Genomic DNA, 24,492 nt, shown 5'->3' with positions numbered 1-24,492 from the left:
TCATTCTTAGTTTTGCATTTTTGTTTCATTAAACTAAATGAAATGTATCAGTCCATTCACATTTTATGCTGATTTATTATGAAATAACCAGAAATTTCCCAAATGGCAATTGATAGCTTTTTTAATTTTTCAATTCAGGCACTATGTCAATGTTGAGTCCTTCTCTGAAGTTGAATATCAATTTCAAGAAATGCAACTTTAATATATAGTAAAATAAAATAAAAAATTCCGGTATTATATTGTCTTCATTATAATATTTTCGTTGAATTCTAATCACTAATTGGTAGCAGCCTAGTATCTAAATTTTGCAGAATGTCATTTGTTCAGTGTGTATTCCATTTCCTCTCAGCCAAGAGTAAATCAACTGTTATCAAATATGTGTTCTCAGTAAGAAGATGTGAATTACTCAATATGTAACAGTAGTTCAAAACAGAGGACATGTGAAATAACATGTATGAAAAACATCTGATGCCCACAGCCAAAGTAGGATGAAATGAAAAGCTCTGCTGCAAACTCAAATGACAATCCATAATTTGCACAACTTGTATATTTCCTGCATCTGGGTTCTTCACATTGGTCAGCACTGGAAATCAAAGCAGTTGCTTTTAACTCTCCCACACAAACACATTCTTTACTCTGCAACCCTTTCCTAAAAACAAAATCCTTCCCCACACCCTCCACCTTTACATGTTGTCAGCCATGAGGAATTCAATTCCAGAAAGGCAATATCATGAATGATGCATAGGACGGAAAAATGCATTTACCCTGGCGACAACACAATAAGCTCTTGTTGCAAGCACCACAATGTAAAAATACGAAAGTTATGGTGATGAAAATATATTTTGGAGCCAGGAAGACATTTGTAAATGTTGTCTACCTCTGAGCTCAGGGAGCACTGGCAAGGGCAAACTATGTTTATGGAAAATCCTCTTTTCTACAACATATGGAGACATTTGCCTTAAAGTCTTCAGGGAGTTTAGCAAAAACACATCTTTGCATGCTGGTCTTATGGCACACTTATGTGTGCATTAGTTTGGTCTTCTTTTTGGGAGAAGCGCGCTGCTAAGGGTGCAATACCCATCTTCCACGTTAATAATGAATTTCTGAAATAAGCTCCACATGAAATTTTAATCTCTGGAATATTAGCTCACCGAGGGAGATACAAAATCAAATCACAGGGTCGTGATTAAGCGGGCGAAGCCCGTATCGACCCATTTAAATTCATATTAACCCAGCTTCAAAATGTATGAGCCGTGACACTGATGGCAGACATAATTTAGTGGTTTTATGTCTGTTTTGCAAAGTAAAGGTGTTATCAATTCATCACACATCTGCAAAAGAGTGAAAATTAGGTTTGATATAGGAATTCCAGGATGCTAAGAAAATTTGAAAGGATGCACCTTGGGTCGTTCAGATTTTTCTAATGTGTAAAAGTGTGAAATGCATATATTATACAACAAGAGTTGAGACTATGCAGTTTATTATTGGGTACCAGATTTTATCATTATATTTCATCTTTACAAAACAGTTATTGCATGTCTGTTTTTTTTAATTAGTTATTGGTACATCAGTTATAACTAACAGTTTGATTATAATTAATACTTTATATAATTTCCATGTTTTACAGGTTTTATTCTAAAATTATATTTTGAAGCTCAGTGTGAGGTTTTACTTTTGCTACAAATTAATGAAAGTGCTACTTGATACAAGTATTTGGGTGGGACATTGGTCATTCAATGGCTGATAATAAAATAAGGGATCAGTTGGATAAAAATGTAATTTACTTAAAAGACAGCACTCTGTTTCATGCTTTATATTAGGTATGTGGCTTTATTTTTATTGTGTTATCTTTAATCGTAAAGTCTTATTAAATACAATAGTATGTGTTAGAGAAGAAACCTTTCACATCACTGTGAAAAGTGAAGAAAAGTAACAGGCCTATTTAAACATAATAATAATGTTTAAAATTCATATAATAATTCAATTATTTGAGAGGATTAAAAACTTAATACATCTACAGAATTCCTGGAGTTGTGCAGAATAGAAGTATTAATTTAACCCAAACAAAAATACCATATAAATAATTGTTGTATATATTTCCCAAAGATCTAAAATATATAAACATTTATTTTAATTGCTCTATTAATATCAACACAAAATGATTCTGCAACATTAAAGGTATAGTGGAGGTTTTTCTTTTTCCCGGTGGATGATCAAAATAAATGGTCCATCTAATTGTCAATCATTCTGGTAAATTGTTTATGTAAGGCCGTCCAACGTGCTTTTCCCCGATTTTCACTTACTTGTGGCGAGTCTGACATAGCGGAAAATTTGTAAATCTCCTTTTGGAAATAAGCTTCTATGAGTGATGCAAACAGCAACTTTTAAACACAGCGTGCACAAGGAGAAATTGGCTCTTGCATGCTCTTCATTATACCATTAACATAGTAGGTTAAGATGGAGCTCAAGGATTGCCAGATCCTAGTAGCTTTGTGGTAAAACTGAGAAATTTGTTATTTACAGCTTATTATTTTTTTAGATTTAAGGAAAAAAAAACAGAAATGTTGATGACAGCAGCACGGCTGATATTTCTATCCAGGATGGAGTCACAGCTGGAGTCACATCCAAACAGGAACAGACCAAATAGACCTACTGTGACAGCAAAAACCAGAATACCTAGAATAGAGATAGAATGCAGAATAAGGGATTGTGGGCCCTATGACATCCAGCAGCCTTAACATATAGCAGCATAAATATAGAAAATAGCAAAAGATAACTGCCATGAGCGTGAGATCAATAGACGGATTGGTGCAGCGTCGGCAGTGATGCGGTCGCTGTATCGGACTGTTGTGGTAAAAACAAAGCTGAAACTGGGGGCAAAGCTCTCGATTTACCGATCGATCTACGTTCCCAACCTCTCACCTACTGTATGGTCATGAGATCTGGGTAATGACCGAAAGGACAAGATCGCAAATACAAGCACAGTTAGAGCCACAGTAGAGAGGACCTAGCTGAGAGAATAAGTGAAGTAAAGCACCACCCCTATGTTAACATACTCAAAAGCTCAATAATACAACACCCAATTTTGTTCCTTACACAGCATCTACAATGTTCCATAGTAAAGATGGAACAGCCTTTTTCCATAACTCTTACTTAATAAGACAAAGATTGACAGCGCTTTCATGTTTGTGTAGAAACTTGTGTGTCTCTGCATGTGTGACTTTGTATGTAAAGCATATTGTTCTGCACAGACTCCTTGTGAAAATGTGTGAGAATAGGTTGTAGGCCTTAAAACCAGACTAAATACCTTAGTGCCTTAGTGTGCTAGGACACGCAGAGTTGTCATTGGCTTGGATTGCACTCAAGGGAAGAATTCTGTGGCTGAATGATGTGATATATTAAGGTTTGCTCTGCTACAATATATGGTAATTTGTTAGACTTTTATTTAATCGGGTATCAGTGAATACTAGCCAAACGGAAAGCTGCATGAGCAAGGTGAGCTTTCAGATTCAGACTTTCTCATCCTTTGTCTCTTTTAAAGGCATTTGATTTGAACAGTGTTGTTCCACATGAAAGGCTTTAATCTGCATTTGGCCGTAAAAACAATGAGTTAAGTTATGGGTGTTTCGGTATACTCCATCTGTTTGTAAGTGATTAATCATGTGGCTGCTTCAAAGGTTGATTGATCATGACAGGATTCTCATGTGTAACCAATTTGATCGATCAGTTTAGTATCTCACAGAGACAGATTAATGGATGACAGAATTTGTTTTATATCCGGAATAGGAAAAATTAAAGGAAATGATTGATTTTTTTGACACACCGCTGATTTCACAGGCTGAGTAACTGCGCAAATTATGCAATGTTGCTCTATTTTTTCATAAGTATCAGAAATGTGACGGGTCTTTATTTTCAACTACCTGAAACATTTAAAGACAGGAATACTATATTCAGTTTCAGTTCAATTCAGTTTATTTATATTTATATTACGCACAACAAATTTCCCCTCAAGGCACTTTACAATTTAACAAGATCATACAGTCAAACTGATTCATAGTTTTCTATCTATGGAAAACCAGTTGATTGCATCGACTCATTGACTTGAAGGCAATCCCTCACACAAAGCATGCTTATGGGGACAGTGGAGAGGAAAAACTCCCTTTTAATAGGAAGAAACCTCCAGCAGAACCAGACTCAGTGTGAGCTGCCATCTGCCGAGGATGACTGGGGTTCAAGGAAACAGAAGCAGACAGACAGAAAGAAGCAGAGATACAAAAGACAACTTTAAACCAGCTCTACAAGCGGCCCCATCCACACAGCCAGCCAGACAAGCTTCGAGCCAGCTCCCATGTCAGAGGATGAAGAGAGCACATCTAGTTAGTCACATTCAGAGAAACAGAACTATACTGACAAACTGGCCGACCTCGAACATCTATAAACAAAACCTATTAATTCCTATAAAATACATTTGACTTAAGCATTCTTAAATGTGTTTCCCTTTTAATAATTTAGAGTGATTAAAGAGTTTCTGTTTCTATAATGCAATGCTTTTGTTTCCTAGACAAAACGGGAATGTCATATTAACTAGATGTTTATTATTATAATTTTTTCTCCAGAAGGCAACTTTATCTTTTCTATCATCATAAATATAAACCTGTTGAGTTTGTAAAGCCTTGCTGGGACTTTTACTGGAAATGTGTGCTTAAGACATACAATAATTAAGCTTCTTAGCAACAAAGACCTCCATTTGGTCTTAAATAAGACGAGTGGTGAATGGATGTAAAACACAGTCTATGTTTAAATATGGAGTAGGATCTTCAATGCTCTGTGCTTATTTAAAAAGAAAAAGAACTATGAATCTTTATTGTACTTTGAAAACTACTAAACTCTTTATTGTACTTTGAAAATATAGGTTAAGTGTTAATGCACTCCCCCAGACAGCTGGAGATATGTAATCGTGTCATTCAGCAGGATAGTAATCCCAAACAACACACAAATGTTAGACCAAACAGAAAACAGACTATCTGCCAGTGACATCTTATTCCCCAGAACTAACTTCAGTAAGAAATTTGTGAGCTGAACTAAAATACTGTACTGTAGATGTACAAACAAAAATGATCAAAGATACCTCTCCCTATATCCAAACTTGCAAATTATGATGGAAGATAAATTGCTGTCATGTTGTTAATTAGGGCTTTAAAGTGCTTAAACTGGAAATTTAAAAATCAGTATTTTATTTGTACATTTTTAGAAAAACAAATTACTTTGAGGGTTCTTTCTCCACATATTTTTTAAAGGTAGATAATTTATTTATCAGATTGTTTTTAGTGTGCTGAGACAACCATGCTTGGATAAGTTCACATGGTGCTATATCAATTTTGATCGTAAAACAAAAAGTATTATAGACCAGAGTACTTATTTTTCAAGATTTAAAAAGGTATTTAAAGTTTGGTGTAACAAAAAGAAAATGCTTACAGATGAGAAAAGTTGTTTGCTGCTCATTAACAGAAGCATAACTTGCATTGGCAGCATGTACATTAACGTTGTAATTTTCCTGAATATATTTGGAATGATTTGGGTAATGGCACAAATGCTAAGTTGTGTTGGTTTTCTTCTGTGTGCATGTATTTGATCATGATGTTTATTTAAGTAATATTTTTCAGATTTTAAAAGTAAAATGCATGAACAGCTCTTCCTCTGTAAAGCAGACTTTTAAGCCCAGAATGAAAAATCTGGAATATTTTCTATTTTAAAAAATCTTTAGCAATGTAGCATAGATTAAACACCTTTTTTAATAAAAAAGTATTTTTACACATCGTAGTTTTCTTTTTTTTTTCTTTTTTTTTATGTGCCTGCATAAATATATATGTGATGTTTTAGCATAATTTGTATATCAAGCTTAACTTTATGCAGTCCTGTCTTGATTTAGGAAAAAAGCAATAAAACCTCCTGTGGTTTAGGTGTTAAGACTACCGCCTGGTTGCTGTGGTGCAATTTTACCGGGAGATTATACATATATTAGATTAATATTGATTTATTACTCCCATTCAAGCTGGGATGTAGAATGCTATTTTATTTTTTATTTAACCTTTATTTAACCAGGACAAAATCCCATTGAGATTAAAAACCTCTTTTTCAAGAGAGTCCTGGCCAAGAGGCAGCAAAGTTACATAAGATGCATTAAACATAGATGCATTAAAATAAATGACAGGTACATAGAAAATAAAAAAACATATCAAGTAAAACAATTACAGATTGAGGCTGCAAATTCTTTCACTTTCAACTTAAAAGCATTTAAAGATAAAAACTCAGTCAATTTCCAGTTTCTCTGTAAAAAATTCCACGCACAAGGAGCTGCGTAGCTAATGGCTTTCTTCCCTAGTTCTGTGCGGGCAAAAGCAACTATATATGATGTAGCTTGATATAATATACCTAAGGGTAGTGACTAGTACGTTGTTATCCCAAGAATTGACAGCCTGATACACAACGGCACTCACAGACTGGCCGAATGTGTGTTTGCACACAAAAGAAGCAGCGAGCATCCCCTGTAGTGTCAATTACACATACAGCTCTAATCTCTTGAGCAAGCTGAATGCATAGAGAAGGACAGGAGACAGAAGCACGGATAAAAGGCTGAGTTAGAGAAAAAGCACTACTAGAAAGGTTTGGTAAAAGTTGTGTGAATTGATATAAAGAAATGGGGAAGAAGTAGCTTAAGATAAAGCTTTGCAAGTAAGAACAAAACGACGGTAGATTGCTTTGATAAATTATTTATATACCTTCAGCTGTTTCAGTTCTTGTCACATTACAAATACTTTTATGTAGTGCATTGCAGTCCTATGTGGTAGAAGCAAAATAATATGAGTTTTAAAAATAGTTGTACAAATAAAAGCTTTAACTGAGTTAATAATGGTGCAGATTGAGAAACTTTATATAGGCTCGGTTTCTAAACTTGACCCCCATAAATAGTTTAAATTGTAGTCAGCCAGTCAACAATCAACCAGTCAATCAATATTTTAACTGCATTTCTCATTCAAAACGGCAAAATAATTTCAATTTACATAAGATGAAATCAGATTCTTCTTAGAATTAGTACCATGCATTGATCTAAGTATGTCATTGTTTTCGAAGATCAAGTCCTGTGAAAGATGTGAAGAATGTGTGATTCTTTTAAAAGGCTCATTGATTAAAGATCATTGCTTGTGAAGTAAAAGTCTCCCTTCTTGACAATCAGGTTAGTTTTGCCAGGATATGATTATCTTGTTTTATTTTTATATTCAATGATCAGCTGGCTGTCTGAGAGTGGGATTCCAATGCTGTACCAGCAAGTGATCAGATAACCGTGCGTCAAATTATTAAGTAAGTAGGTGATGACAGTGGTTTCACTTTCAAGCAGTCTGCAACTGAAAGTCATCCACCTTTTAGGCTCTTTAACCATTCCTTGTCTGACCCGTCACCCAGAATCTTTATGCCTTGAGGGATCCTATGAGGGGCATTTAAGCCCACAACAACATAGCCTCTGGAACCATCTTGGTAAATGGTAAATGGCCTGTACTTATATAGCGCTTTTTCAAGTTAGGCGACTTGACCAAAGCGCTTTACACTACATTCAGTCATTTACACACACACTCACACACTGATGGTGGCAAGCTACATTGTAGCCACAGCTGCCCTGGGGCTCACTGACAGAAGCGGGGCTGTCGTACACTGGCGCTACCGGGCCCTCTGACCACCATCAGTAGACAATGCAGGTGAAGTGTCTTGCCCAAGGACACAACGACACTGAAAGTCGGAGCCGGGGCTTGAACCGTCAATCCTTCGATTTCATGGCAAACTCCTACATCCGACGCTACTGTCGCCCTTTCTTGGCACTGAAACCTCTTCACCATGCTGAGATGGCAGTTCGAGAAGGGGCAAAAAAAGAAAACAAGGGCTGAAATTAGCTTTTTGCGGTTGGTTGGGCCTTTTTTTTTTTCCACCTGCGCTCAGGAAGCCTCCCTGGGGAGGGGTTCCAGGCACGTCCTACCAAGGAGGACGCCCGGGGGACTACCCAGGACACACTATAGGGACACTACATCTCTCAGATGACCTGGGAGTGCCTCAGGCTTTCCCCAACTCACATCTGGGATGAGGGAATTCTGGGAGTCTCTGCTGAGACTATTGCCCTCACAACCCGGTCTCAGATAAGCCAAAGACTATGAGCATGAGTGTTGTTCTATATTTTTAAATCACTGTAATATTTATTGAAGTTACTGTATGAGATGCAAAGAGAATTTTTAAAGAAGTTAAATAAATGTAATGCAGTAAGACAGATGTTTTGGCAGGAGAGTGAGGTCAGCTCCTCTACTCTGTACAGTGTTGCATGCAGAGCCCCAGGTCAAGACATGCATCTCTGTCTCTAACTTTTATCAGTTAAAGTGATATCGCCTTGAGAGCCCCATAGGCACAGCAAGAGAGTTCTAAAGCTTGATGTCTCTTTTTCCTCAAGCATTATAAAAGGCATCAAGGGCTTCTTTTAATGCGTTATATCTGCCTGTCATGTCAGCTCCCTCAATCTCTCATTCTTTTTTCTACCTTTTATTATTTTTTTAACCTCCTACTCATAATCAGACGGAAAATCATCCCACTTTTTTTTCTGTTTTCTATTATTTTCCACTAATACTCCCCCTTCCCCTCAATGCAGCATGGTAATGTTCTCCGAAATTACAGTGAGGTAAACAGAGCAAGGGAGTGGAAATGAAATAACTGCTACAGGGCTGTCAGGTCTGGCAAGGGAGCCATCCGTCAGCAGGAAATGACACGTCGTTCACCCCCCCCCCATCCTGTCACATACACACAGTTTGATTCCTCTTCTCCTCCTGGTGGCAAGGTGAAGGAATTATACCCATCAAAGCCTCATTGCAGCCTGGAGCCTTTCCATTAACCTTATACAACACTGGTCAATGGCAAGGATGGACACATGCAAGAAGGGAGGCTTTTAAAACTATACATGCTGACACACACACAGATAGGTACAGTATAAACTGAACATTTAATGGAACAAAAGCCCCATACACAATCACATTTAAATCAAGTACACACCAGCGCACACACTCACACCTCAATTACCATTTCATTCATAGCCTGACAGCAGTGCATGTGCAAGAGCTGACATTAAAGGAAATTAAATCTCCTTGTGGAATGGGCAGCCCATCTCACCTCACCGTCAAAACACTCCTATTTCCACTCCTCTCTGCTAACCTTCTCATCTGGGTATTTAGAGCTTTGTGGTGCGGAACGTCATCAAAGAGGAAAAGTTAGTGAGGCAGCCGTGCTTAAAGGAGGCCTCCCTGCGATAATACCTGCGCAAACGGAGCCTCTGTACAATTAGCCCACGCACCCAAATTACCGCTTCACATTCCGATGCTTTCAAGCACTACACTAACTGCACACACATTTACTTATCATAGGCTTAGCCCAACGAATGAGTCAGTAAGTCAGTTAACACTTTGATCCAGACCTACTTTCTCCTTTTAGATATGAAGCCTATCTGACATAATCCTGAAAAACATTGCCTCACGCGACCATTAAGATTCAAATACAAGCAGATAAAAACCTACACACTCTCAAGGGACTTTGTAGGTAGTGACACATGTACAGTAGATTTTTTCACATGCAGATTTAATTAAGTCTAATTGATACGTGAGATCCTGCATCATGAGTTCTTTTTTTTCTGTTTCTCTCAAGCTCTAAGGCGTCAAGATGTAGACCTGCAGAGGAAGGGGTTTGTTATATAATTCAGTTCATGGGTAAAAAGATAAGATGGTGGGATCTCAGGCACCAGCCTTGTTTTGAAGGTTTTAATCAGATCAAACATGTCTTGTCAGATAAGGAAGCTAATTAATCAGGGCAGAGACCAATCCTCTCTTCTAACAGATGGAAGTATAGAGGCAGGACATTGGTGGAGACACTTCCTCCCTTCCTTCTTTAACTTCTTGATAATCAGTGGGATGCAGAAAGAGATTGAGTGAGACATGACTGCCTGCAGTGAATCATTCAGTCTTTAAGGATTTTGTCTTTCCACAAATGACAGTCATGCTGCATGACATTTTTCCACAACCCCCAGCTGTGAAGATGACGGATCCCTGAATTGAAATCTTGCTGAAGCTGCTGTTTACCGAGCTTAAGTTGCGTATGAAATAACCTCTTTAGAACTAAATCAACAGTTTTTAAAGCAGCCTTTCTTTGCGGGAAAACAAACAAAACTGTTGTGCAGATTGTTTAAATTTATCTTTCATAGTTGTCATGTACATTTTTGTGGCTTGTTATACAATGTTCCTTTTTTAAGGTAATATAATTATTTGTAAAGTTCTTGGAAATGAATCGTCATTAACTAATTTTAGGATTTCTTTTTTATTTTGTGTAGCTGTGCTGATTGTTTTTGAAACTTTTCAAATACTAAACCTTGACATTTTGTTTCTCTATGGTTTAAATATCCGCTAACAGAAGCTCATACATCCTTGCTTCTATTCAAGATGTTATAGACAGAAGAACATTCATTTAATTTGAAAATGTGTTGGCGTTCAAGTCCGCTACAATTCTTAGGTAATGCTTGAAAGTTTAAGATGAATTCACTTAATCAAAAAAAAAAAACTCACTGGATGACACTGGAGCCCGGTTTATTGAGTCATCACACACAGTAGGCATGATACTAAGATAGTTTAGGAAAAATATATAAAATATTTGCAGTTAGGGAATTGCAGCATTTTCTGGTCACAGTCTCTGTTACAATTATTAGGGTTATGTCTACATGTCAGCTGGTTGTTTGGGAAAGTTTCTACCTGCACAGATTTGTAGACTTTGCTTAACATTAGGATCTTAAATAAACATTTCTGCTTTGTGACATAAGAAAAAGATTGAGCGTCTCTTCCAAAAGAACTCAAAGACTTGCAGTATTAGAGAGTGTGGCAGCAAACATTTAATAAAATATATATTATATATTCAAATCTAATGGAGAAGAACAGTGGAGCACTGTTGTTGGACTTAATACTATAATATAATATATAATCTAATTACTGTGTGCCTTCGAGATCAAAGACAATAATAGTATTGTATTTATAAAAACATTATGTTCATTTAAGACTCTTGAACCTTTTTATAAATAACATAAAAAAGTATGTTTGAAGGTATTGATTAACACTTTGCAGAGTGTTAAAAATAAGCATTTTTATTAAGTGCATTAATTCAAAAGATAGTTATTTTGTTCTGAAGATTTCTGATCTGTTTGTATTTTAACTATCATATTATGAATGCATTCACCTTCAAGCAAGTACCCCAAATTCAAGCTAAAATTGGTCATATCCCGGATTTGGCTGCTAAAGTGGTTGTAAACCTCATTAAAACCTCATCAAATTGTTGCTCTAATTATATATTTACTGGCTTGTTACCACACCATAGTTGGCTGTGTGTAGTGATGCATTCGCCTCTAGCATATTTAAATCATGATGATCCCAACTGCAGCTCAGTGAAGGGTTCAGCAATGTATCTCACAAACAGAGAAGCTCTGGCTGGCTGCCTGTTTGGATGAGTCACTTACTACCTGGAGGAAGGATGCTATGCTAATGTGCTTACAGCCTACAACATCATAAATCCATAATTAGCAGTGAGGATGGCATTTCATGCTTAATTTAAGCACTGAGTGGTTTGAAAGGTAAATGGTATAGTAAGTTACATTGTGACTCCCTGGCTCAGTGGATGATTGACTGGTTGGGCAATCTCAAGCTGTTTCATGAGGGAAACTCACAACTACCTCAGGCTAAACCCACCACCAGCTGTGCAGGCACATCTAGCAAGCAGCATCTTCTGAAAAATAGATTGATTTTCCATTGTCCTATAATGTAGTACACCTTTTTCTATCATATGATATATAATCTTGATCATTGAGCAAACAGACAACTCCTTCCTACACTTGTAAATATGTGCATAATGAAAGATGCTATTACGTGCTGAACTGTTACTATACTTCCCATTTCCATAGCTCTATAAAATGGCTATACTCTTTGGAGGGGTTGGTGAATTATTTATAAATCCAATTCCGGATTTGATCAAATAAACTTTTGTCTCAGAGGCCAAATTGCATGTGTTTAAATCAGGGTACAGTTGCAGTTTGTCATACTTTTACCCATTCATTGAGTTTTCCTTTTAAATTCTATTCTTAAAGTGATTCCATTTCTAACAATTGTTTCTTATCCTTTTTGTCTTTCTTCTCCTTTTCTATCACTGCAGCAACAGGAACAGGATCCCACCAACCTGTACATTTCAAACCTCCCAGTGTCAATGGATGAACAGGAGCTTGAGAACATGCTGAAGCCTCTGGGTCACGTAATCTCTACAAGGATACTCCGGGATGCCAATGGGGTCAGCAGAGGAGTCGGCTTCGCCAGGTTAATACCAAAAATTAATTAATCAAAAAGATTTGCTTTTGTGTGTTAAGCATTTCAACTACAAATGAACTGGCTAGCTCAAAAAAATCAATGCCTAATTTCCGTAATATGAACTTTAAATTTAGAAGTTTGCCTCAGGAGTAGATGGCTCACACTCAAATTAATGGTTCTTTAAACGCTAAGAAACTCCCTCCAGAGCCTTAAAAGTCACTGCACCACTACTGTCACCAGTTAGAAGTGTTATTTTTGATAACTCACTTGAATGTAGTATCTACAAACATGTGGTATGCACAGAAACAGATGGACATGCATATGTTTGCTTGGAGCTTTTACTCAATACTGAAGGTGCTTTTGCGTTTTTGTGTGTATCTGTGCAGCTCAGTGCTCTGCCTACAGTAAGCATTTGTTCTGCCTTAGCTTTTTGCACATTTTGGAAGATTGATCTTTCTTTCTTGCCCCTTTTCCCACAGTGTTCAAAAATGTAATCTGGTGCAACCAGTTACCCTTAGAAGTAATCTTTAATGCTTTTGTTCGATAACACAGTGAAGACCAAAAAACACAGCAGACAGAACTGTGATAAAGTTTTGGAAAGGTTTAAAGCTGGATAAGCTTAAAACAATATCCCAAGTGTCTACTATCTGACAAAGCAATATTCAGCACTTCAATCTTTCCTAAACTGTAAAGTATACTGCAATGCTGTGAGCAAAAAAAAAAAAAAAAAAAACTTATGTAAAACAATTTTCTGCCTGATTAAAACCTTTTTAGTTATGATTTTTTTAACGTGTCGGGGGGGGGAAAGCAGTCAGAATCCAGACCTAAATCCAACTGAGCATCTTTATCAACACTTGAGCATTGCAGTTGACCATTTCCTAAAATATAGACACTGAATATTTACTCATTTGACGTGCAGAAGAAGCTCAGGAGGTACAGCTGTTGTTGCAGTGAGAGGTGACTCTAAAAGGCATTGACCTTGGCCACAGAATAGAGCTATAAGCCAATATTTTCCAACTTTTTTTTTTTTTTTATCCTTAACATCATCATTCCAAAAACATGGAATACTTTTGCAAAGCAAATCTTGTGTCTAGGCATTTCACAAGTCCTCTTAGGTAGTCACTATAACTCCATACTGTAAAGTCACTGCTGCTGTATTTCTAAAACTAAATCTGTCATTTAACAGTTTATTACCTTGTTTTTTTTTTGTTTTGTTTTTTTTAACTTTCAAAAGTTTCTTCTACATCTGATTAATCACCCAAAGTACTAAACCACTCTGTCCTTGTCCTCCGCCGCAGCCACCAGTCTCTCATTCCTCTCTGTTTACCCAAAGGAGGCTGGTGACGGCCACACCAACGACATCTTGCAGGGATTTTTCTTAATCACCTGCTCCGGCTAAAGTCGTCTCCTATTCCCTACTCTATTACTGAAAGGTTAAAGCAGGACAGACAAGCACATGCAGACACACAAACAGTCACACAAAATAAGCATATGCACAGATAGGCCCCACAAGCAAGCTCTTGTGCATGTGTAAAAACGGACATCAAAAACTAGCCGCTTAGTCACACTCCCTCAAACAAGTTGGCAGCCCTCCTGCAGACCAGCAAACAGAGCACAGCAACAACTTGCCACAGGCCACCTGCTCAAGAAGCCCTAAGTGGAAGCAGGAGCAGACATGATGGAGCAGGAAAATGAAAGAAGTGATATATAAGAGGGACCTGGGTGTGAAACAATGCTCTCCGAGAAATAAGTTACTGCAGAGGTCATTATAAGGAGAAAAAATGTTATGAAACCGAGATTATTAAAAATATTTATGGGGCACGATTTCCACGGCTAAGAAAGTGAACAAAATAGTAAAGTGGAAGAAACTAAACAGGCATGGATGGATGAAGAAATCAAATAATCAATAATTATTAAAAAAAAATGTCACTAAAAGATAAAAGAAGTCAGAAGGACAACTGTCCACAGAAGATAAAACAGATCCATTTATTTCATAAATGTAGACCTTCCATTAGCTGTGTCAACAGACAGACATGCAGCTGTTGAGGGCTGGACTGTGAGGGGCATTAGAGAGAGTAAACTGAGCTAAGTGTTTGTGGGCTGATCCATTACTGTTATCAGAGCCCATTACTCCAGCCCCAGCACTAATCATTGCAGACAGCGGCACCTGATGCCATTAACCAGAAGCATACTCAGAAAAGCCAAATCTGCCCCCCCGTCTACCTGCCTGACTCTGAGACTGACTGACCAACAAACAGTCTGGCTCACTGGTTTGTTTCTTAGTGACTTCTTGCTAGTCTGTCAGCCTCATTTGCTTCTCATACCCTGGGCTGGTTTCTACTTGCTGTAGTGCCAGAGACAATAACAAGAGCTAGTGTCGAGAAAAAATAAATTTTGTACACCAGCACACCATCATGGACAAAACATTGCTTCTTTTAAAAACATTAGTTAAGATGGAAACCTCAACCTTAATGAACATGATATATAAATGTTTTATTGTTAGTATGTGTGCAAGGGTCTCTATGTTAAGGTAGATATGAAACAACACGACATCAAATGCATCTCCATTATAGCTGCTGATAGCCCCCTGTCACCCTTTAAACCTTTTGACCATGGTATAGTGGAGATTTGAGATTGGAAACAGCAAATAATTTGCAGGGTAATTGTATGAGGGTTGGTTTGTATGCCAGATCCAGCTTTATTTACCACTTGAAAAAGCATTAAAATAAACATTAATGATATATCAAGCTAAATAAAACATGTTGAATTGATTTAGGTTGGTGTCTCAGTCTTATACTTGCCTATCACTAAATTTATCTGGTAGCTGTATTTTGTTTATTTATTTATTTTTATTTTATTTTTTTGCATTGTTACCTTTCTGAAAAGTATTTCACTCTTGAAGCTAATTTGCTTTGCTTTTTAAATAATAACAGCTTAATAGAGCCTTAGAAATGATGTTGCGATTTCTCTGTTAATTCTGTGATTTCTGAGAAATTGGCCTTATAGTCCTTAAAGGGGTAACCTTACTTAACCCGGTCAAGTCACTCTTTGTTTCCCCATCCAATTACAGTAGAGCTTCACCTGTGTGGTTACTGAAGGAATGTTCTCCAGACACTACTGCTGGTGAAATTAAAACAGAGATGCCTGTGCTGCCTTAGGCTGGTATTAGTTGGAAAAAGGCAGCAAGAGTAAAGTCCATCTCACTTGAACAGAAATAGGCGAATGAGATCTTTGCACCCCTTTACAAAGTTGATGTTGATATGAAGACAGCTGGCAAGAAATCTGTGTCCCCATCCCCATTTGTATCCTGCACATTGATTCTCAGGAAGAAATTGATGTGCCTAGTATTAATGTAAAAGAAAGGTTTCACAGTTTTTTGAGAATTGAAGCAAAGAGTCACTGCAGCAATCCCCTGACAGTATTTGTATACCAACTGTTTGTTCGTTAGGAATGACAGGAGAATTTGTTCTGTCCTACAGTACCTTCACAAATGAAATTGTGAACTTTAATGAAACTGAGACTTTAATTGGAACTAAGGCAACAACAACTTCAAGTACCTGTGGTGTAAAAGAATAGACACCAATATTGGGACAAAATCTATGATGCTGTGGGGCCAATGTCTCTCCTCATCGTCTTTAGTAGGGCCCTGTGAAATCTGGAATTCCAAATTCCATTTAGTTTTTTTTTCCCCAAATGCCACTTTTTCCGTTTTTATCATTCCCTCCATATTCTTAAATACATGGTGATATTGTTCTGCTCTAAACGTTGTGCTAAGATTAAAGTTTGTGCTTGTGACTCTTCAATATGGCTGACCTACATTTCTTGTTGGTGTGGAAACAAGAGCTCACCCTGCATAACTATCTACGGGAGCAGGCAGTGGACAAAAGAACTTACAAACATACCACTTCTTGCCCAAAAGAGTGAATTCCATGAGATTTCGTGTTTTGTAACACATTCAATTTTATTTGCTAAATTCCGCGATTCTGTACGCATTTTCTGCATCAGAGACATTATAGGGTCCTAGATTTAGACTTAGACTTAGACTCAACTTTACTGAGTCATAGACTAGCCTTTGGTTAATCAGTGAGTCTAATAACTAAACCTTGAAAGTTCCTTCATTGCTATATATCACTTCAACATTGTTTTCCACAGTTCAGTAAACTTACTGTACTCAACTAAGTTGTTTACTGAGCTAACTGCCTAATTCTGAATTTTTAGTGATGTGCTTGAGGGCATTTGTCATAATTATTGATAAGCTAAGCCAGACTGACTTGGCAGTACCAATCAGGTCAAAGTGGGGGGAAAGAAACAGAAAAATGTGAAAGAGGGTGGTCACAAGGTCAATATGCAATCCTGCCAGCAAATGTGCAAGATTATTTAACTTGAAAGATAATGGTAAGGAGAGATAAGAGAGACAGATGTTGATGTTGAATTATTATAATATAGAAAAAAGTATAATGGAAAGACTGGAAAGGATAGATATGGTGAAAAAAAGTGGCATGGATAGTAAGAGAACGTGCAAAAGAGAGTGGTGTAATGGTGAAAGATGGAGGAAATAACCAAGGTTGAAAGACAGGGAAGAATGAGAGAGAGACGTCAAAAAGAAAGGGTGTAGATGGGCTTGGAGTAAGATGGATGGGATGGGGAGAGCGATAAAGAAGCTATGGTTTAAAAAAAAAGAAGAGGAATGAGGGTTGCAATAGGGGAGGGATGAGAGACAAAGGACATAGAAGTGAGAGGCTGACAGGATGATATGAGTATTTCAGGAGGTGTCGGTGAAAAAAGCATGAAAATGTGGAATACAATGAATTCTGCTCATTCAGGGAGCATATTATAATAACGGCACCGCAGTTGCTGGGGCCTGCATTGAGAAACAATCTCATTTTGATATCAGGTTTTTCTGTCTAAGGAAATCTGAAATGTTTTTACTGCACAGGTGCGCAAATTCATGCATATAAATGATTGTTTCTCGTAAGTTGGTGTGACCTAACATAATGCAAACCTTTGATAGCAATTCTTTATGCACAGAAAAACAAATCATCCTATTAGACTAGTTATTTGTTCTGTAGAAGATGTCCTTCAAATTAAAACAAACATTTAAATATTGGTGTACATCTATTAAGAGTAATTTATTTCCTTTTTTTAAACTATTAGTGTACATAATGGTTATCAGTTCAAACAAAGTAATGAACATTTTGATTTCAGGCACTGAAGTTAAGTTCAAGACAATGGAGCTCATTGCAGTTTGGATGATCTGGCCTCAATAACATCCAGCATTTTTAGCTTTCACACCAATGATGCCTCTCTTATTATAAATCAAAAGAGCCATAGACAAAGTAGAAAAACACTTGGAAAGTGCAGACCTCCAACAAGCAGCAAATTTTGCTGCTAACAATCCAGCAAGGATTCCTTTTGTTGTATTTTTGTCTTCACTAAAATACCTCTGGACTTTTTGAGTCCGATACTGAGGCCAACAATAGTCACTGCTGCCACCCTCTGATTTAGTGGGGAACTGCTTGTTCCATCAAATATCCCTATCTTACAATGTCAGAGAATTTTTTAAAAAAAATTCTGTACCCAGATTATGACCTGGATGGTCACACAAATTCAGTGAATTGTTGCTTGGCATGAGGGATACCTTTGATAAAAATGTAATTAAAGTCCGTCCATCACTTTGCAAAACTATCTTTTACACAGACAAACGGAAAGACAAACTCACTCCTAAAAACATAGCCTCCATTGGCAGAGGTGTGAAAAATGTAACTAATAATGCCAGTGACTTAGAATAAAATACAAAGAAAGCTGCTTTGTTTTTGCCAAAATAGGGAAACTGACTGATGTATATTTCATAGCTTCAGTCAAATTTAAATGTATGAAGCATTCAAGGACTTATCTCCAAAGAGCAAATGTGTTTAATAATTCTATATTTTAAAAGTTTTTCAGATACATACTGTACTGTAGGTTAGTTTTGTGCCACTTGTAAATGAAAATTGAAGTGTACCATTAAAAATACACTGAAAATAAAGGTTACTGGGGTTAATAAAGAAATAATCCATTGGACTGTACTGCAATGAGTGTAATATGCCAGATCAAACGGTTAACAGTTTGGCAGTATCTAGACAGTGATGTTCCCATACTAATTGGTTGTGGAAGTGCCTAAATTCAGGGCACAAAAGCTAATTAGAGAGAATCAGTAGAATGATCTTCTCCTGAGGCAGTTTAGCCTGTGGCTTTTTTTAAATGCAGGATCAGAGTCAATATCCAAGTTAAACCAATTTTTGATCAGTTGGGGAATAAATGGGGACCTGGTTGGAAGGACAAGGACACAGTTATTGCATAGACAGGTCTTTATGAGAACTCCATTGCTTGTATTTAAATGCCATATTAAGATCTGATTGCATATACCCAATCTGTACTACTGAAAAAATGAATCTCCAGTTATATTCCAGTTATCGGATGGATGGATGGATGGATGGATGGATGGATGGATGGATGGATGGATGGATGGATGGATGGATGGATGGATGGATGGATGGATGGATCGATCACAGTATTGGAATACAATCTAATACTTGTTTAGATCAGCATTCTGTAATGCACTGTACATGATTCAAACACCGCCACTTGGTTAGTCTAGTTTAGACAGCTGGGACCCTCCAACATATTTATTTGTATTTTGAGAGGGTTCTCGTATTTGAACTTTACATTGCTACTGTACTACAATTCTGTTGCCCAGAGAGCAATCCTGAGCTTGAGGCAGTCCTTTCTGAAAGTTTTTTTTTTTTCCAGGCTTTCATCATTTAAACAACTACTTGCCCCTAAATTGACTTTTTTTTTTCTTTTGCTGATTAGCTTTTTAAATATCATTTTTTTAGTGCCGTGTACATGTCCCTGGCATTTTTTGACAATTGACTGCACATTTCTTAAAATCCCAGTTTAATTTCTAATCATTTCTTAAAATTTTCTAAAACTGTCGATTTGGTGCCCTCTTAAGAGTAAAAAAGAGGGTGCTGCAATTTTAAGATTTTCCTATTGGCTTAGCCTGGGATATGACCTCACCAAGAGAGAACTGATGTCAGCAGGTTTTTAATGATATCTGTGAAGATTCTCAGTCAACCAGGTCATGGTTAAGCTTGAAACGTTCAGTTTAGCCCATTACTTCCACAGTTCTAACTTGTGGTAGGGAGCACTGAGATTAATATACTGTAGGTGTAACAAAGCATTTGGGGAAACAAAAGGTGGCTGTGATCCCTCTTACTGGATTGGCCATGGAGCTCACCTGGGAGGTGTTAATGGTCATTAAGGGGTTCTGATGGCTCGTTACCTCCCTCATCAGAGTCATTTTGCTCACATGCCTCATTGAAGTGTGAGTCAAATGAGGGTTGGTGAGAGGTGTGGGGTGATGGTCCCAAAGATAACCAGCATATGTGGGAAGTGGGTGGCAGCCACACAGACTCTCTGAAGAGTTGGTTATATTCCCCACAGCAGTGTGTCGCAGTGAGCTTGACGCAGACATTTTTGATTTATGCTCAAGAGAATAATGAACTAGCTGTGGGTCTAGATACGGCTGAGGTGGTGATCTTGTCAGACAAAGGAGCGACATGAGGGCGAAAAAGAGCTGATGAGGTTTAGGTGGAAAAAGGGTCCCAGCGTTCTTGCGCATCTTGCTCTTCTAGCTGGTCAAACTTGCTATTGAGTTTGTTTTCCGCAATTGCGGTCATAAAAACAAAACAAGTCGGCCTCCTGTCTGCGGCACTGTCTGCGGTCACCTACAATTTGGGAGAGGTGCAGCAGAGTGTCTGCGGAGGGGGCAGGGTCGTCTTTTTGTTCACTGCTACACCTACGTAGACCACCTAGTTTCGAAGTATAAATCAGCCTGAAGGCTCAGGTCCGCTTGAATCCCCCACAGATTCCTCTGTCTTCACAGGTAGAGGATAGAGGTAGAGGATGGTAGTTTTTTTTGCTGTGGCAATGTGCCCTTATCAATGTTAATATAAACAGTAAATGTGAAAACAAATATACAGTAAGGGCAGACCTACAAAATATAAAAAATACTGCACAGTTATTAAATACCTACTAACATCAGAGAAATGTGCAATCCAAGGTCATTTAAAGTCTGTAGCTTTATTAGCTGTTGAGTATTGCATGATGCATTCCCAAGCCTTGCATACAACTATGTGCTTATAAAATGCATGGGTTAAAACGGGACATTTACAATTCAGCACGGTACATAACAGGTAATGTCTGTAAATATTCATATGGCAATAAATAGTGCTTATATATTTCATGGACAAATACAAATTTTATTAAACATATGTCTAGCAAAAGAGTCTGTTGGCATGTCACGTCTTACTGAACTAAGTTTGGTATCTCTTCTCTCTGTTTTACGCTATAAACTATGCTGCTGTATTCAGAATATTTTAGCACTTTATGTACACGACATTCTACATTTTCTTTTACATCTTTGAAAACTTTCAAATGGCACTTTTGCTCTTTCTGTGCCTTGAAGTTTTGATTATGCACACAGGCTGCATAACAACCTTTTCCATTAAAGCGATGAATTTCATTATCACCTTCTTATGCATGCAGACAATGATCTTCCACAGTAGACAGACAGACAGGTGGACAGACTCTTTATAGTCTCACTGGACCTTTTTTGAAAGAACAGACTGATGGTGCACTGCCAAAGGGAACACAGTCCTCAGATAGAGGTCTTTGCAGAACAAAAATTTATCTTTTGAAAAAGAAAACTGGTACGTTTTCCCAGCGAATTTTGGGTTAGCTGAAAATCACTTAATCAGTAGCCATTTTCAAAAATGTTTTGATCTCAAAAGACAAAGATTTAGCCAAATTCAGTCAAGTTGTACAAGCATATTCCAAGGCTATATATCCATTTGCACATATAAACACACATACATATATGCATTTATGTATACGTAGATTCAGGTGGAACACCTAATATATAATAACATATGTTAGATTGATTTAAGGTCTTCCCCTTATTTTTAGTGCTGTTCTTTTGGTTCTACTAAATACAGTAAATTCAACGTTTTTAATGGTTCTTAGACAATTTCATGACTGGAAAGTTTTGGAGTCGACCAGCCTCTCCCTTTTTGAGTTTTTTATTTTTTTGCTAAAAACAGCCACTGGCCCCCGACGCACCTACTTGACTGTCTGAGTGACAGTAAGGCTTGCTTATCAAACAATTTTATGAAACTTAATGAGAGCGAGACAGAGGTGACGGTGTTTGGCAGGGCCATTTCTGACTTGGGACCTTTCAATGATTTTGTACGTTCCAAAGTAACCAGCCTTGGTGTCACCATAAACAGCGATTTCAAACTGGACAAACAAATAAACAGCATTTAAAATTGTGTTTTTTTTCATCTCCATATTTTATCTAAGGTAAAACTGTTTTTCATCTTTTAACCTCTTTGACCAGCTTTTACACTCTTTTATAACGAGGGGCGATCAGCCTCTCACGACCACCTCCCGATCAGTAATCGTGAGGTCGGGAGAAAATCAAACATGTTTAATTTTCAGTCGACTGCCATGGGAGTATCGCTCAGTGGACATGCGCAAACAAGGACTCTTCTTCTTTTTCTTCCTCTCAGATGAAAACACAGAAGCGTGGCGGGGATGCGAGTGAAATGGAGTTCTTTCAGTAAAATTGACAGACTGCCATAACCACGTTTGCTCAGCCATGTCTTTGTCCAAATACATCGCCGCATTTTCTTCTTAGCGCTTTCAGCACAAAATTGCACAAATTGCCAAGGCAGCATTTCACTTTAGTGAGCTTCATATTCCTCTTCTACTCATTTGGCTTCTGGATAGACCAGTCCGAGTAGTGCCATCTCACTGCGGAGCTGAGTCCGACGTGGTTTTTAGACGTACAGTGTGAGCAGGTAGATCAGAGCGTCGGGTCACAGAGTGTGAGAACATACATCGTGACCTGTGAACTCACACTGTACGACGAAACCCTGCAATTTCGTCGTACAGTGTGAGCAGTAGCTGCATGCAACGAATGAAAAAAAATCGCACAGTTTATGCCCGGCTTTAGACCTTCTTTTACTCTTTGGTTTTTAACACCGCATAATTGAGTGGTCCTCTGGGTCCTTTTAATTTTTTTAATTTATTTATTTTAAATTCTTAATGCTTTTTCTGTGTGCCTTTGTGTTGTGTTTTATGTACAGCACAATGGAAACATATTCTTTGTTGTTAAATGTGGTATATAAATAAAGTAAATTGGATTGACTCTGAAAGAGGATGTGTGGAGCAAAACCTTATTATTGAGAAGGGTGTAAATAAGTTAAGCATTTTATTGAAATGCTGAGAAAAGCAGATAATATATATATATTTTTTATTTTAAATTGCTATTATCTTTACATTGTATAGAGAGTTTCCCTTATCCTCTCATGTTGGAAAAAGCATTTCTAGGTTGACCATCTCCCTTTAGAAAGATGCAAAGATACTTAAAGCCATCCACTTCAGGCAGAGCCTGGACCTGAGTTGAAGGGAGTAGGATCAGAAATCGCATAACTGGTCCTTCAGTTACATTTCAAAGGAACATTTCGGCTTCTCCAATAATTGTTTGCACTTATCAGTTAGTAATACTAAAACTTATTGTTTAGCTACATTGACCTCTCAATTTCTAACTGCTCAAAATATCGTTGAGATGGTAATAAATGTGTTTATGGATAAATATTTTTTCATTTTCTTCCTAAATCTATACTAAATATGCTAATTTAACGTATTCCCCTTGCAGAATGGAGTCAACGGAAAAGTGTGAGGTGGTGATACAGCATTTCAATGGAAAATACCTGAAAACCCCACCAGGCATTCCAGGTGAGTTTTCTCTCCTATAATTCTGATTTTTTTATTATTATTATTTTTTCATTTATTTATTTACTTAAAATAAAAAATGTCATCCTTTGAAAAAGGAATCTTACATTTAATTCAAGTGCAGTAATTTGATATCCAGAACATAGAAATAGCAAGGATGTTTACTGTGGTCTCTGATACCTACGCTGAAACCATTTCCTAAATAGCTGGTGATTCTGTAGGAGTCTTTGCCACTGCCTTTTTCATTTTTTGTGTCACCATATCTTTCTCTCTCTGGTGGTGCACTTGCTGCAGGCTGGAACCTCTTGGTCAGGAGAAAACCCTCTTAATATTCACACTCATGCCTCTGCGCCGTTCTTTGCAATCTACTTAAGAGCTTGCACTCTCGCCTCTTTTGCTCCTTCTTTCTGTTGCAGTGTCCTTTCCCCTTCTGGGTTTTTGGATTCACCCTGCAGAGAGCAGGTAATGGGAAGTGAAACAAGACTTGTAAAGTTGAGACTGGGTGCAAATATTTTTATTTATTTTATTTTTTTTTTTGTTATCCAAAGAACAACTGTAATTTTGGCAAACAGTCCAAATCATCAGTCCTTGAAATGTTTTAAAAAGGAGCAGGATTAAAGCACTAAACTGGGATAAGACTAAAGACACTGAAGTGTCAAATCGCAATATGAGAAGTAGTTCTTAGGTACTTTTTAGGCCAGGTGGTTGAGTATTGAAATTTTACAGACATGTGCTAGTTATGTAGGCCGATCTTCAGAGGTATCATTCAAAACTGGTGATTTTTATTGCTACCCCATCAACCAAAGACACAGGAACACTATCATAAATTGTCCTCCACTATTCAGCGATATCGCAGAAAAGTAGATTTAGAATGTCCACACATGCTCAGCCAGTGCATAGCCAGGAGCCATTAAAGGTGAGGTGAGCAGCTATATTGAAGTTTAGCCGTATTAGGAAACCTTTAGAGCTGTAATATCAAGCTGACTTTTGCCTTTAAGGGTCTATCTCCCCGCTGCTCAGCCTTTATTATTGTTAATGGATTGTTCAAGCTTGTGCCAAGCTTGGATATTTACCGCCTTCCTCAAGTATATCATTTGTGAATTAGTAATGGTTACCTTTACAAGGTTTGCTTTGCAACTACATAACCTCTGAGGAGTACTATGTAATCTAGATTTCCCCCTAAATTCTAAAAGAAATACCTTTTTAAAGAAACGTATTACCTTTTTTTCCTCTTATAGCC

The 24,492-nt window shown here is 37.5% G+C and overlaps 1 protein-coding gene across 1 annotated transcript in view; it reads left to right on the top strand.

Moving 5' to 3' along the window:
* Window positions 1–24,492, top strand: part of LOC107086181 (RNA-binding motif, single-stranded-interacting protein 3) — a 272,957-nt gene that overhangs the window by 149,523 nt on the left and 98,942 nt on the right. The window contains exons 5-6 of the mRNA XM_015376965.1: window positions 12,265–12,422; window positions 23,176–23,255. Of these exons, the coding sequence (XP_015232451.1) occupies window positions 12,265–12,422; window positions 23,176–23,255 (238 nt within the window). The remainder of the gene's footprint in view (window positions 1–12,264; window positions 12,423–23,175; window positions 23,256–24,492) is intronic.

This window comes from Cyprinodon variegatus, unplaced genomic scaffold, assembly GCF_000732505.1.
Source record: "Cyprinodon variegatus isolate N-32 unplaced genomic scaffold, C_variegatus-1.0 Scaffold144, whole genome shotgun sequence".
NCBI lineage: Eukaryota > Metazoa > Chordata > Actinopteri > Cyprinodontiformes > Cyprinodontidae > Cyprinodon > Cyprinodon variegatus.
Note: the sequence above shows the minus strand (reverse complement) of the source record. Positions and strands in the feature narration are given on the sequence as shown.